Here is a 16,993-nt window from a genome sequence, read left to right as displayed (position 1 = left end):
CAAAGGCCTATCTTCAGTCACTACGGCAGCTGTCTCTGGATGAAAGCTTCATGGTTCCTCTTCTCCCCACTGCTGAAAAAACGTTAGTTACAAAATGAACTCACGCTGTACTGTACTGGGTACTGGAGTACATTCAAATCAACAATCTCTTTTCTTACCTTCTGTCATGTTTACCAATGTTGGAAAGCAAAGGAAAAGAAAGGCTACCTTTCTATCCCCTCCCCTCCATATCCAGGTCACTTGCGATCATGACTTCCAAATGCCTAGCCCATCAGACAACATTTAAAGACTCCAGCAAAAGAAAGAAAGAAAGAAAGAAAGAAAGAAAGAAAGAAAGAAAGAAAGAAAGAAAGAAAGAAAGAAAGAAAGAAAGAAAGAGAGAGAGAGAGAGAGAGAGAAAGAGAGAGAGAGGAGGCCAGATACTTGCCATCCCTTTATCCCAGGATAAAAGGGAAAGAAGAGAAGAGAAGAGAAGAGAAGAGAAGAGAAGAGAAGAGAAGAGAAGAGAAGAGAAGAGAAGAGAAGAGAAGAGAAGAGAAGAGAAGAGAAGAGAAGAGAAGAAAAAGACTCCAGCACAACCTCCCAGCTTCATTTCAACAGAATGATAATGTTGGCCAAGAAACAAAAGACATTCAAATGTGCAGTCATTAATGTAACCATTAAAATAGCCCTAAGGATAAACAGAGTTGATGAGTCTTATCTATAACAACAAAGATGCAAAATTGGGTCTGGTGACTCACACCTGTAATCCTAGGCCTCCGGTAGTGGAGGTTGAAAAACCACAAGTTTGAGGCAAGTCTGTTCTACACAGCAAGACTCTTTTTTTTTTTTAAGGTAGCCACAAAATCAGTACATCAGAATGACAGCTGAGGGTGGATGTGTAGTGGGTCCTCCAAGGTTATAGGTAAGGAATCTTCGGGGAACTGAGATTCCCCCACCCAGGAGTTCTATAAAGACTTCTTATCTAGCTCAGGTATTTGAGAGAGTCAGCAGAGATAAAAGGAGACAGATGTTTGAAAAACCCGCTTTAAAGGGCCAGATCAAAAGACACTGGAAATACCCTGGGGATCTCAGTGACTACAAAAGTGCCTCAAAGAAACAAATTCCAAAGAAGGCACAGTTGAGCAGGATGTTTCTGGAAGGCCTAGGGTGGAGGGACAATGAAACTGATGTGGCCTTTGGAAATTGTATATACTCCCCCAATTTTCATAAGAAATAAAAAGTACCTTTATACAAGCATACAGTGGATCCTGGCTCTCTTGCCTGTCTTGAAGAAAAAAAAAATCTCCTTAGAACTTTCAATTATGCTTACCATGCCCTGATAAAATGTTAGAATAAATTTGATAAAATTTGAGAATTTATAAGATTCTTCTCATAGAAAAATGATCCAGAAGTAGAGATTAGATATAGACAAGACGTCTAACAGGTAGAAAAGGCAAGCCAAGAGACATTGCATCACTGTGTGGCAAAGAGATGTTGAACCTTGGCCATTAAATAATTTCATTATAAAATAAAACAAATGACTTCCTTGAAGTTTACAACCAAGCCTGTTGAATACAAAGAACAGGCCTGCGATTTGTAGTGGCATACATCAGTCCTGGCTGCACCTGAGACTCTTAAGGGAGGGGGACTGTAATCTTAAGGGCATCCTGAACAATAAAGCAAGACCCTTTCTGAAGGGGAAACCAGCCAACTGCTGGAGGATGAAAGTGAACAGTTAAATGCTATGCTGAGTAAATAACAGTTCTCAATGGGGTCTGGTGGCACAGGTGTGCGACCTCGACACTTTTAAGTAGGAAGACTAGGAGCTCAAGGTCACCCTCTGGTTGTACACACTGAGTTTGGAGCCAAATGGGGATACCTAAGGCCCAGTCTCAAAAAGAAGGGAAAAAAATCAATTCAGTAACATTTTCCCCAAAGGAATCTGTTAATTTATACCCTTAACAACGCCTTCCATAGTTGGAGAAGTAATACCTCACATGGATGGTCACTTTACATCCATAAATTCTGAGTAGCTATGAGGAAATTGCCATTTGTTTTATCACACAACAGCTCAATAAGGATGGATGGTCCTTTTCTTTGGAAAAGCACCAAGCCACAGAATACCCTCCGTATCCTTAAATTAAATGAATCCCAAGACCTAGCTGAGGGTATGGTTCAGGAGTTGAGTACTTGCCTGGCATTCAGAAGCCCCCAAGTTCCATCCACAGCAAAAAAAAAAAAAAAATAATAATAGTAACAACAAAAAAATGAACAATAGTGTTATGTTTAGAAACTGAAACTTTAGAAGATGCTCAAGAAATACCCGTATGCTCTGTTTTTGTTATTTGAGGCTTTTGTGGTTGTTGTTTGTTTCTGTCACTTCACGACAGCTACAGACAAGCAACCGTAAGGCCGAGGGACAAAGCAATACAGTTGTTTTCCAGAGTGGAGGCCAGATACTTGCCATCCCTTTATCCCGGTCATGGTAACAGCTATTCCGTCAGAAAGAATACTGGCAGTATCAAAGTCAAAAGGACCGAAGTTATTTATTTTGGTTTAGTTAGTTTTTCGGACAGTGCTTCCTTATATACTTACTCTAGGCTAGCCTGGAACTTACTGTCTCAGCCTTCTCAATACTATGCTGTAGGAAATCCTACAGCCAGCAGCCTTTAAGTCACCCGCCCACTAGGGCGTGGGCTCTTATACTATGTGTCTGACCTCTTTTCTGGCTGCGGGATTCGGTTGCTGTTCTCTATTCCAGCAGAGGATTGTGATCTGTGAGTCTACCCCTAAATAAATAACCATCTATTATTCTCAATTCTGAGCTAGTGTGGGATTTCTTTTAAGCATCCTTCTTCAGTACTGGAATTATAAGCATGTGCTACCCTCCCTAGCATAACCCTGGTTATTTAGTTAGACATTTCATAATTCCATTAATAAAAGCACTAGCAATATAACTTTATTAAATTAAAAAGGCTTTGGATTTAATTACCATCAGCAGGCTATAAATCTACTTCCTTGGCTCCTATTCTAAACGGTTTTTGTGAGGGTTGGGTTATAGCAAATATTGGAGAGGGAAAGAGGGAGACACACAATGTGGTTCTCATACCATGAACATTTTCCTTGCATAAATGAAGTAGACAGTGAGCAAAGAAAGGCAACAAAATGCAAATACAACAACTTTTAGAAAACACCCGTTCTACATGGTAAGGTGTGTTTGCTTCTTTCCCCAAAGATGACCAAGGAATATTAGTAGCAGCAAACTTTATGGGACATGTGTAAGAGTAACATTTATTCGGTCTCTGTGACCTACTGGGCAGTCATCTGCTCATGGCTCTGTCCGTATCACCTCTCTCTACCCCTTGTAAGAAACCAAAAGTGCATTTTCCTAGACCACGCTGTGAGCCCAGAGGAACAGGGCATCTCCCAATCATCACCGTGACTAAAATCAAGGGCAGGGCAGAGAACTCTGACAAGTAACAAAGGTGAGTGGCCTGTTGGACATAACTAAAACATGGGCATCCCACCGTGGGAAGTCGATTGAGAGGTTGGCAGGATGTTTAAGGAATCTTAAAAGAAATCCCACACTAGCTCAGAATTGAGAAATAGATATTTATTTAGCGGTAAACTCACAAATCAGAATCCTCTGCTTGAATGAAGAACAGAAATCGAATCCAGCAACCAGAAAAAGCAGCCGGAAAATAGGCCAGACACAAGCTCTACATCACCATATATAGTATAAGAGATCATGCCCCAGTGGGCAGGTTACCACTAGCTGTAAGACTTCCCACAACACCTCCTCCTTCCTGTTTAAATAAGAGAGTTCTAAGCCTAATAAAATATTATATACAATAATAAAAACAAATATATTCAAAAATTATCCTATCCTAGTTTAAGTCTTGCATAATAAATAACCTGGCCAAGTAATGAGGGGAAAGTAACCACAACTATCTAGTCTTCAACCCAATTTAAGATCCGAGAAGGGAAATAATACTTGGGTAAGCAGGAAGTGCAATCAAGCAACTTCCAAAATGTGCAACAAATGACAGAGACAACTGGCTACCTGGACAATCACCCAAAGTCTCATTTGCAACATTGAAGCAAACCAACTTTGGCTAAGGCCTAGAATAATCATCTCATCGGCATATTTCACTTTTCGATTCAACTGCACATAGAGGAATCTTCCCAATGTGAAGTTCTTCATGTTAGGGAGACCTTACCACTGGAACCCCTTTTAAAAAGAATATAATTGATGGAGTGACTCTGAAACAGCATTTGGCTAGCACCACAAACAAAAACATTAACTGCATTGTTAATGCTAGAGCTTACATCTAACCTCCTCGGGTCTCAAAATGAACATCATCTGTAGCACCTAAGGCTAGTTATACAATTTACAGTTCCTCTGAGCTGAGTGTCATGGTATATATCTATTATCCTGGACTTGAAAAGATGAGGTAGAAAAATTAAAAATCTCATGTTTGAGGACTTGGGCCTCCTGAAAGTTTGTCTCAAAAAAGAAAAGAAAAAGAAAAAAAGGAAAAAGAAAAGAAAAATTGCCAGTTCCTTTAGAAACTTGAAATAAACAAAATTAACAGTTTCTTTTAATGTGTTTCTTAATATAGTAAATATGTGTCTCTTAATATAATTTTAGAAAACCATCAGTGAGTCTGGGATGTAACTCAATAAGTAAACCACTTGCCTAGCATCAGCAAGGCCCTGCCTGGGTTCAGTCCCCAATACCAGAAGAAAACAAAAGGCAAAGTACAATGATAATTGTATTCAGGAAAATGTCATAATAAGATCCATTATTTTGTATAACTAAAAAAATTAACAAAAATCGCAAAAGTAATGAGAACTAAAAGCCATCAATGTTTGCGAAGTAATGTTTTGTTTTGTTTTACTCACTAGAAATCATACTCTATACTTCTACCAAACAACTTTATAAACATCATTTGATGCCTAAGTTACAATATGGACACAGCCTTCATAAAGATCAAGTTCCTTATTTTTACAATGAATAAAGAATGAAAAACAGAGTCTTAACTTTGACCTAGAAAATGGAATGTCTCACAGGGATTCATCTGATTAAACTACTTAAGCTACATACAAGTCCAAACTCAAGATAAAACAAAAGTAACTATTTGGTTTTACTTCTTTTTGTGACCTTAATAAAGAAAATACGAAAGGAAGTGCAAAGAAATCAGGGCATAAACTTCAACATCTCTGCTTCGACAAGGAAAGAAGCATAGAAACATGCCTCCGCATGCTCACAAATAGAAATAATGCCATCAGCCATGAGCAAACGGCAGCAAACAACACTAAAGCATGGATTTCACTTGACACTCCCAGAAACCCTCCTTGGACACCCACACACACACACCAAGAATCCATTTCTGCGAATTCTGCAAGGAAAGGTTCTCTAGAATGTAGAAAGAAGGGGAAAGAGGGAAGAAGGGGACAAAGGACACAACCAGCTGCTGTCTTGAAACTACCACTCCAGCCATAGCACAGTAGTTACTCACAGAAATAGCTGTGCTAATAATCATCACTGGGGCCTCTGGCCACCCACTCAAGGTCAGTTTCACGAGGAGAGCACTACAGGGAACCTGAAGGCCAGGAAACTCTACAGCACCTGAGAAAGTCTGCATGTTGCACGGAACTTGCTCCCAGCAAGTGACACCCCTGTCAGGCATCTGAATCCAGATTTCTACAAAACGTGCGACCATCTAATACAGGCTGCCTAACCGTTGCAGCATCCAGCAAAAGAGGGTGTTAATCTGTTCCTGAATGTCAGCTTAGCAGATATCATTAGATTCACAAAACGGTTTGTGATGACCAGCAAAGAGACAAAAATATGAGTCAACCCCATCCTGGTTTGTTCCCAACAAAACGGCTTGCAGTCTAGGAGAATATCACCAGAAACTGCCAGAATGAGATTAAGGATAAACTGCCAAGCATATTTCACTGTAAAAAAAATCAATACTATAACATAAATTTGGGAAGAGACTGAAAATATATTCAAGGTGTAATATTGAAAATAAATCTTCCCTAGGGTTCACAGGTCTATTCTGATTTGTTTCTGCATTACTGGAGACTGAACCCAGGACTTCACATAGGCTAGACAAGCGCTACCTACTGAGCGCTGTCTACTTAGTCCTTCTTTGTGTTTATTATTTTGAGACAGTGGGTCAATAAACTACCCAGGCTGAAATCACTCTCACTCTACTGCACAGCCTGAACTCTCTAGATCTTTGTGCCTCTGCATCTCTAAGCCTTTTCCTTCAAGTGAGTGGCCAAATCAATACAGCCGCTGGACAAAACAGTCGGTAGCCTTCTGTGAAAAATCCTAGAGCTCAGAATCATGCCAGTGTACATGGAGAAAACAGAGCAGGTGACAACTATATAGAGACAATTAAATACATATTAAAAGACTACATAACATTGCAAAGGGACACACTGAAACACCAAACACCTTGGAAATGAAAGAACAAAGGCATACTGGACCCAACCTGTCACAGCCCCACAGATCTGGCTCCTATGGTCTCCAATCTACTGCTCATGAGCTCGAAAGCCACCTGGACATCATTGAAGGACAATGTGCTACTGCTGAAGATGATCAGATAGCATAGCTCCGTGTCCCTTCAGGCATCGCTGTCCAGACACCGCCTCTCAATCAGGACAGGATTACTGGATCCTTGTGAAAGGAGACTCCACTGCTTTGTGAAACTGGCCTATTGAAATCTCACCCCAGTTGGTTGGTCCCACACACTAAGATAAAAGGAGCACAGGAAATAAAAGCAGGCACCAGCTGTCATTAAGACAAGGGGAGTCTATGCAAGGACTACTATTCAAATGTTAACAGTCGCAATATGAGGTAGTCAGGTGCAGTAAGGCAAAGGATGGATCAACATAGTCTATTACTTGATCGACATCTTAAGCAGGGCAACATCAATTTATGTGTTCGCAGCTTAGGCTATGAGTCACTTTCAGAGTGACTTTTTGTGAGCTAGACTCTTCCTTGGGTTCTCAGAATCAAATCGGGGCCTTTGGTGCCGAGCACATGCTTTACCACGGAGCTGAACCCCAGGACTTGAAGTTTTTGTGAGAAGGCATGCTCCTCCATCTTGGAGCTTAATATAAAATATGAGTAAATGCTAACTAATCCACGGTGACAGAAAGCAGAGTAAGTGGTTGCCTGGAGCATGGAGAAAAAAGTGAGTGAGGAAATTCAAACTTTGAGAAGAATATATGCTAGAGTTTTAAGAACAACTGGTACATTTGTAATAAAGACTTGTTACTCTGGAGTATTAAAAGGCTTTACTAAGTACATCTTTAAGATTAACAGTAATTATTCACCCCACTCTGAGAAACAGGCATAAATTCTAATATTAACTAACTTACCACCTTGGGAAACTTCCTTCACATCTTTAAATAGCATCATGTCCAACCTGAACAATATCTCTAGTACTTACAATTTATATAAAATTATTTCCCCAAAATTAAAACACTATATTATTAAAAGGATGCTTTAAGCCAGGTAGTGTGCCAAGTAGTGATGGTGAACACCTACAGCGCTCAGGAGGCAGAGAAGGGTGACGGATCTCTGTGAGTTCTAGGTCAACCAAGTCGGTTACACAGAGAAACAAACAAAACAAATCTCAAAAATCCCACAAAATTACGTTGGAATAATAAATTCCTGGATAACCTGTTTGCTTTAAAATCTTGCTACTTAAATGATTCAATTTTATCTAAAGCAGGGAATTGTCTACACTCCTCATTTAAAGGAAACCGCAAAAATACAAAACAGGAGGAGTTCTCCATAATGGCTTACATCAGTGCCTTCATGACAAAAGATTAATTCCCCTTACTCTAATCTTTTATATATCTTTTACCAGCCAGTATGCTCTACGGTCTCCTCCTCTCTTTGCTTCCTATGTGGCAATGATGTATTTTAAACAAGTTTTATTCCTTGTATTGATATCCTTAGATATGTGAATCTAAGTTTAAAAAACAAATTATATCAAGCACACTAAGAAATATATGTAGTAATGTCCACTTTACCTCATAACTACAGAAACACAAAGCAAACAATAAAACTATTCTTATCCCACCAAACCCATGGACAGAAACACACACACACAACAAAAAAACAAACAAACAGAAAGACATCTACACTAGATTTGACACCAAAAATAAGTGGACCGAGAAATCTGTTCCACATTTCTATACATATCTTCTGACTCAAAGTCAGGCTTGGTGTGGTGGTGCACACATTCCTTTAATCCCAGCGCACTGAGGCAGGGGTAGGTGGATCTCTTTGAATTCTAGGTCATCCAGGTCTATACCAGAAATCCAAGGCCAGCCAGGGCAACAGAGAGAGAAAATGTCTCAAGGAAAAATAAACAATAACAAAACGTCTGCTCAGGAATCAGTTGGTCAGAGTTGTCGCAGGGATTTGAGATTTGTATCTTCCTTATTCAAAGGTCAGATCGGTCAAAGAGTGATTCTAGCCCCCTTGGAACCACGGGTTTAGAAGGCAGTGGCAACTCTCAGGGGCCATGCATGGCTCCTAGTCTGACCTTTAGAATCCACATCCTCATGACCATCACTTGACTAAGAATAACAGCGTCTTATGAGAACAAAGGACTTCTGTACTGGCTAGTTATATGTCAACTTGAGACAAACTAGAGTTATCTGAAGAGGGGTACCTCAACTGAGAAAATAGCTCCATAAATCCTGACTGTAAGGCATTTTCTTAATTAGTGACTGATGGGGGAGGGGCCAGCCCACTGTGGGTGGTTTCATCTCTGGACTAGCGATCCTAGGTGCTGTATGAAAGCAGACTGAACAAGCCAGTAAGCACATCTCTCCAAGGCCTCTGCATCAGTTCCTGCACCGTTTGAAATCCTGTCCTGACATCCTTCAAACAATGAACAGTGATATGGAAGTATAAAGTGAATAAACAGCCTCCCCAAGTTGCTTTGGCCATGGTGTTTTATCACAGTAAAAGCAATCATAAAAGAAAGCTTCCTTCTGAGGGGTCATGAGGCAATCAAGGAATTATACATTGATGATACCTCATTCCAACTTCCTCAGACAGATCAGAAACTCTCATTCTGAGATCGTATCTTCTGAGCCATAAGGACTAACTAAAAAGGTATTTAGGTCTCACTGTGAGATCGCATCTTAAGAGCTATAAGGACTTTAAAAAGGTGTTTAGGACCGGAAGTGTGGCGATTCAGTGGTAGAGAACTAGCTTAGCACAGAGCAGGGTCTGGGTTTGAGCCCGAGCACAATCGCAACATAAACAAAAGGTATTCAAAAGCGTTATCTCACGTAGAAATGAGAGTTGATAAATAATAAACAAAGAACAGTTTTATTTCCTTGTTTCTTTTTTTTAGGCCCTAATTATACATAATTATATGTTCAAGGCCTTATCAGCCTTGAACTCACAGCAATGCATCTACTCTTGCTTCTTATATACTGGGACTGAAAGCATGCACAACCACACCCAGCTTGACTCTTTAATTAAATCAATGACTTCACTGATTCCATCAAAAAAAGACATGTAGCCAGGCTCAGAGGTGCGTATCTGTATCTCTGAAAACAATCTTTCTCGTGATACCTGGGAGTACTGTTTGCTTTATTATTTATTTATGATGCACACAGCATTCTGTCTGCATGTCTGCCTGCAGGCCAGAAAATGGCGCCCGATGGGAATTGAACTCGGGACCTCCGAAAGGGCAGCCAGTGCTTTTAACCACAGAGCCGTCTCTCCAGCCAGGGAGTACTGTTTTTATCCTATACATAAATGCATCATCGTCCTAATTTTCTTTAAATTATTTAACCTCCTACCCTTAATCTAATTTTTTTTTTGAGACAGGGTTTCTCTGTAGCTTTGAAGCCTGTCCTGGAACTAGCTCTTGTAGACCAGGCTGGCCTCAAACTCACAGAGATCCAGCTGTCTCTGTATCCAGAGTGCTGGAATTAAAGGTGTGTGCCACCACCACCTGGCCCCTTAATCTCATTTATAGAAACAGGCCTTTTGCTCCCCCACGTATCTGTTATCTGCATCTGTCTCTGTCTTTCATGCATAAGCATGAAAACAAGCAGCCCATCACCTTCTATGAATAAGCATCATGTTCCCTCATTGGGAGCAGACTGTCCCCTATAGGCCTATGTTTTGAAGACGGTGGCGCCTTTGGGAGGCGGGGTCTGGCTATTAGAAAGTGCTGAGGACAACAAACCTTTGACAGTTGTAGCTCAGCATTAGTTCTGCTTCATCTCTTTCTGCTTCTTGGTCAGCAAAAATGTGAAGGGAGAATCTGCAAAACACTTCTAACACTATAAAGCCCCTTAATTCTCTAAAGGGATGTGCACAAATCTCTTGAGACCATGAGCCAAAAAGAAATCTTTCCTCCTTTAGGCTGCTACTGTCAGAAATTTTTTTCATGGCAACTTAAAAGTTTAGGCCACTTAGACAGTATTTAAAGTGTGTGCCTAGATTATATACAAATATAACGGCATTTTCTATAACGGCCACGTGCAGATTTTGGTGTCCGAAATGGGGATCCTGGAACAGTCTCCAGAAGCTAGTGCGGAATAACTCTAATTTTAAGTTCACATGCATGTTGAGATCTCTTCACATATGAGAAAAGGCATCCAGGCTTGGCATTTTAGCATTGTACTCCTTGTTTGGGGAGCAAAAAAAAAAAAAAAAAGGCACACGTCTCACCTTTTGACCACAAGCTTCAGGGTCTTATGGGAGCCTTTTACCAGGCAGATGGCTTCTTGTCTGAACCCTGAGAGATTCACGTCATTGATAGCCACGATCTCATCTCCAGCTAGTAGCTTGTCTGCGGCTGCAGCTTTGCTCCCTTCTTCAATCTGTAACACAGAAAGGGGTCCATGAACATCCCTAGGCAAGTTCCTCCAAGGCGGCTGGGAATATAACATATACAGGGTTCAAGCAAGTCAGTTTTGGGATTACTTAGAAGTAAAAGGACCCAGGAAGCCTGGAGCAAACAGGCCCTAGAAGCTGACTTCATTTCCACTGAAGGACCGATAAAACAAGGCTTCTTATTCAGCATCCCTCATCCTGGTCAGTCCCCCAGGACACCGAAGAGGGAATGGAAAGACTCAGAAACCCAGAAAACCAAACACAAAGGAACCAAAATCAGATTCATACTGTGGAATTCCCTTATGGGAACAATATTTTGGATCATTCTTACTCTTTGCTAATTATTTCTGATACATTAATCCTACACTTCGTATTAGTAATATTTTTGAAATGCAATTCAGATTTCACACATGCACTTGTCACAAAAGCCACACATTCATTCATGCAGTGTTTGGTTCATTCAGAGTTGCACACTGTCCATCAATTTCAGAACGTTTTCTTGACCAAGAGAAACACCTGCTCATTAAGCAGAATGGCCCCAATATCCTAATCGCCTTCTTTCCTTTCTTCCTTTCTTTCTTTCAGCACGAGAGAATGAACCGAGCCCCACTGAGCTATGTCCTCAGTACTATCCATTCATCACTCATTCATTTACTGAGAAAGGATCTCCTGATGTAGCCTGGGGTAGTCTTGGATTGACTTTTATAGACCAGCCTTGAATTTAGGATCCCTTTGTGTCTTATTCCAAAGGGGCTGGGATTTCAGGCCTGCACGGCCACCACCACATCCAAACTCTAGGTCTACAGATTTCCCTGCTTTGAGAAGTTCACATAAATGGAGTCATACAATGTATACGACCTTTTAATGTTTAGTTTCTGTAATTTTGCATAAGACTTTCAGTATGCATCTGTGTTATAGCATGTCATTACTCCATTAAACATGATGGCTAAATAAAATCCATGGCATGAACAAATCACACTTTCTTCATAGATTTACCAGCTGATAGTCATTTGTTTCTACTTTAGTGGTTATGAATAATGTGTCTATAAATATTGATATACAAGGTTTTATACAGATATATTTTCATTTCTGTTGGATGCACCTACAAGAAGAAATTATGGGTCCTATGGTAACTATATTTAACAGTTTTAAGGAACTATCAGTTCTTTCCTAAAACAATCATAACATTCCATTCCTCAACATAACATTCCATTTCTCATAAACATTCTGCATATCTTTACTACAGCCCTAATCAGATTACGTCATGCTATGGTTATTAAGAGCTTCATTAATCGGTGCTAAGAATATCCCCCACTGAAGTGGTGTGGGCTCACCAGTGGAGCACTTGCCTAGCATGGGCAAAGGTTCCCTCCTCAGCACAGGGAAAAGAAGAAACACATACATGAAACTTGACTAATACATCACCTTTTAAAGCTCCTACCTTACAAACAAAACAGAGATTGCTGAACCCGTAGCCAGTTATCTGATCTATAACTTATAGCACTTAGTAGTGACTAAACACCAGTAAGGCCAGCAGCTAACTATAGAGCCATACACATCCTGATCTTCTGCACAAGTGGTTGGCTAGCCAATAGTCCTTGGCCAAATAAAATCCAGCCAGGGGACTTTACTGTCCTTGTTACTTATTAATAAAACTTACCAGAACACAAATACACTTTTAGATAGTGCCACGAAGCACCACTGGCTTTTAGGCCCACAAAGCCAAATACATTTCTACTTTGTCTATTACAACCTGCTCCCCGAAAACTCTTTCAAAGAAACAAGAAGCTGCAAAGAACCCGTGTTCTTTACACCACCAAACATATGACTGGTGGCACTCACTGCACAATCTGTTAGCTGACTTGTTTGGTTTGGGACAACTAAGCCTCGTCTCAAGCTCGTGATCACACTTCTGTCTCATATTTTGTGGTGGTGCACACACTTTATAACAGTACTCAAGAGACTGAAACAAGAGATGGCTGGAGTGGTATATTATTTGTGTTTTGACAAATAAATCATGCCTGAAGACCAGAGCAAAGCTAAAGCAACTAGAAGTCAGGCAATGGTGAAACACCTTTAATCCCAGGATTTGGGAGACAGAATCAGATGGATCTCTGTGAGTTCAAGGCTACCCTGAGCTACATAAAATCAATGAAGAAAAAAATCCAGGTGGTGGTGGCTCACAAATTTAATTCCAGTCCAGGAATTAAATACACCATTAACCCTAGCACTAGAGGGATATAAAATGGGAGAACAGAGAGAGGCTTAGGGGGCTTAGTTTGCCCGGACTTGGTAGAGGTAAGACTTCTCTGGTGGCTTGGCTGCGTTGCTTATCTAGTTTTTAGATTGAACCCCAATTTGTCTCTGGGGTTTTTATTATTCGTGCTACAGATTGCTACAAGTTTTAGGCCAGCCTGAGCTATAAAATGAGACCCTGAATCTAAATAACTAAATAAATAAATACACCTATGCATTTTACTAAAATCCCAACCAAGTCCCCAGGAGAACTGAAGTTTTATGCTAAATGGACAATTATCCATAACTAGTACTCCCAGCTTGTCCTAAAGGAGCAAGCCTGTAATTTCAGCTACTCGGGAGGCTGAAGCAATAACTTAGCAGCCTTTGCTCGGAAACAAAAAACAAAAACTGGGCTGGAAGATAGTTCAGCAGACAAGGGTGCTTGTTGTCAAGCCGGATGAACAGATTTTGATCCCTAGAATTCACATGGGTAAAAAGAGAGATGCAACATTTGCTCAGTGGAAGAAGAGAACTGGCTCTTGCAAGTTGCCTGGAGTTACACACACACACACACACACACACACACACACACACACACACACACACAGAGAGAGAGAGAGAGAGAGAGAGAGAGAGAAACAGAGAGAGAGAAACAGAGAGAGAGAGAGAGAGAGAGAGAAACAGAGAGATACACACATGAATAAATGCAATAATGAATGAAATTTTAATGTTTTTAAAAACTGGGTTGGGGATCTAGTTTAGTAGCGACGAACTTATCTTCATGCATGAGGCTGCAGGTTCAAGTAAACACTCCTGTCAAAACCAGGAAGTAGCCCATCCAATAACAACTCACTTCCAAAGTCCAACTTTTGTTTTCTTTTTTGGGACAAGATCTCACAGGGTACTGTGATCAGCCTTGCTGTGTAGATAAATCAGGCTGGCCTCAAACTCACAGAGATTCACCTGCCTCTGCCTTTCAAGTGACAGCACAAACAGCAAGTCTAAACAATTTTACCCCAACGTAATAACAAACATACTTAATTTATACCTGCCTGGAGACATATATATACACACAGTCAAAATGCACTAATGACATCTAAAAGAAACTAGGTTTTGACAAGTCTCATAGGAAAGACTTAAGAGTGCTCAGGTGGAAAAATCATGTGGGCAACTGTCTGTAATGGTAGGACCCAAGGAAAGCCATCCTACCTGTGGAGTGACCAAAAACAGGAAGTATTTAAAGACTGCAGGTGAGGTTGGGGGTACCAACGGAGGCAACTTAGATATAACACAGACTGTGTAGGAAGAATGTATACCAAGAACAGATCCAGGATTGCTGACAGTGGTGGAAGAGAACACAAGACAAAACCCAGGAAGACGACACTGGAGCTCGGAACACTTCCCCGAAGTCAGCTGGTGGAATCTGAACATCAGACCTTTCGATCCATTAGGAGTCTAGTTCTCCAGTTGGTGGGCTGAGAAATAGATAATATTTTGGACCTTGCTACTAAATAACTACATATTCCTGATGCAAACAATCCAGATGTCCATGAACAGGTGAATACGTAAGCAAAATGTGTACATACACACGACATGCAATCTAGCCTTTTTAAAGAAGTGGAGTTCAGATAGAGCTCAGAGGTAGGGTACCTTCATAGCACGCATAAGATCTCAGAGTCAATCCCCACTGTGCTCATGCCCCCTCAAAGGATGTTCTGTCATATGTTACAATAAGGATGAATTTTGACATTAAGCAATGACATATATCAGAATTTTTTTTTCAAAAAAAAAAAAGCAGGTAACTCCATTTATATGGGGTACCTAAGTACCCAAAGCCATAGAGATAGAAGCAGAATGAAGGTTTCCAGGGGATGGGAAGAGGGAGGAAGAAGAAAGTTAGCACTGAATGGGGCCAGAGTTTCAGAACGAAATGATGGAACACCGTTAGCACACAACACTGGTGATGTGTGGGCAACAGTATGAACTATACCTCATGCCGCTGCATCTACATTTCAACATGCATTTTAAATGCTCAATTTTAACTTGGATACATTTTCACACAATAAGTTGTGTGTTCTTCAATATATAAAAGGAAGAAAACTATTCTGCCCCAACATAAAATTGATAGGGGCTGAACTTTAAAACACATCCCAACCCTAAACATTTTAAATTCTACTAACATTGAGAAAAATCTTCAGGAAAGTCATGGTGACAGGGTTATTGCACTAGGAATTGAAGTCAAGATTTTATGCACGCAAGCCAAGCACTCTATAAATACCTCCAAGTTCCAGTTTTTCTGAAACTGTGTCTCACAATTGTCATCACATTGCCCTTGAACTCCTGGACCAGCTAGTCTTATGCCTACTTGACACATTGAAAGAAGGGAAATCTCAATTGAGAAAATGCCTCCATTAGATTCAGGTGTAAGGCATCGCCACGGCTTAAAATTAGAATTCAACAGCAACACTAATTCCAGAAAGCCCAAAAACACATGGAAATTAAACAATGTTCAGCTGAATCATCAATGCATCAGGGAAAAAAATAGAAGAAATTAAAGATTTCCTAAAATTCAACAAAAATGACCACACAACATACCTAGATTTATGGAACACAATGAAAGCAGTGTTATGAGGAAAGTTCATTGCACTAAATGCCTACATAAAGAAACTGGAAAAATCCTGCATTAGTGAATTAACAACATTTGAAAACTGTAGAAGAAAACGAAGTAAACTCACCCAGGAGGACTAGACAGCAGGAAATAATCAAATTGAAAGCTGAAACCAACAAAATAGAAACAAAGAAAACAATACAAAGAATCAATGAGACAAGGAGTTGGCTCTTCGAGAAAAATCAACAAACTAGACAAACCTTTATCCAAACTAACCAAAAGGCAGAGAGAACATCAAAATTAACAAAATCACTCATAGGTGGTTTTTAAACATAAAGCAAAGAAAGCCAGCCTACAAACCATAACCCCAGAGAACCTAGACAACAATGAGGACACTAAGAGAGACTTAATAGATCTAATCTACATGGAAAGTAGAAAAAGACAAGATCTCCTGAAGACATTGGGTGCATGGGGACCTAGGGAGAGGGGAGAGGCAGGGAGGGGAGCAGAGAAAAAATGTAGAGCTCAGTAAAAATCAATAATTAAAAAAGAAGAATGTCCAAGATCAAAAACACTGGGCTGGAGAGATGGCTCAGAGGTTAAGAGCATTGCCTGCTCTTCCAAAGGTCCTGAGTTCAATTCCCAGCAACCACATGGAGGCTCACAACCATCTGTAATGGGGTCTGGTGCCCTCTGCTGGCCTGCAGGCATACACACAGACAGAATATTGTATACTTAATAAATAAATAAATATTTAAAAAAAAATCAAAAACACTGATGACAACTTACACTGGAGAGGTTGTGGGGGAAAGTGCATTGCTGCATTGCTGGTGGGAGTGCAAGCTGGTACAGCCCCTTTGGATGTAAGATGTCAGTGTGGCGATTTCTCTGAAAATTAGGAAGCAACCTTTTTCAAGACCCAGTAATACCACTTTGGGGTATATATCCAAAGGATGCTCAATCGTGCCACAAGGACATGTTCATAGTAACATTGCTTGTCATAGCCAGAACCTGGAAACAACATAAATGCCCCTCAACCGAAGAATGGATAAAAAAAATGTGGGACATTTACACAATGGAGTACAACACAGCAGAAAAAAATAACGACAGCTTGAAATTTGTGGGCAAATGGATGGATCTAGAAAACATCATATTGAGTGAGGTAACCCAGATCCAGAAAGACAATTATTACATGTATTCACTCATAGGTGGTTTTTAAACATAAAGCAAAGAAAATCAGCCTACAAATCACAATCCCAGAGAAC

The 16,993-nt window shown here is 40.3% G+C and overlaps 1 protein-coding gene across 1 annotated transcript in view; it reads right to left on the bottom strand.

Annotated features, from left to right (window-relative positions):
- The window catches only part of Shroom2 (shroom family member 2), a 119,547-nt gene that overhangs the window by 54,259 nt on the left and 48,295 nt on the right, over nt 1-16,993 (bottom strand). The window contains exon 2 of the mRNA XM_041647705.1: nt 10,718-10,869. Coding sequence (XP_041503639.1) covers nt 10,718-10,869 — 152 coding nt within the window. The remainder of the gene's footprint in view (nt 1-10,717; nt 10,870-16,993) is intronic.

The sequence above is a fragment of the Microtus oregoni genome, unplaced genomic scaffold, assembly GCF_018167655.1.
Source record: "Microtus oregoni isolate MIOR12 unplaced genomic scaffold, Mior012 000210F_ref0000141, whole genome shotgun sequence".
In the NCBI taxonomy this organism is placed as follows: domain Eukaryota; kingdom Metazoa; phylum Chordata; class Mammalia; order Rodentia; family Cricetidae; genus Microtus; species Microtus oregoni.
This window is presented reverse-complemented; position numbering and strand designations above follow the sequence as displayed.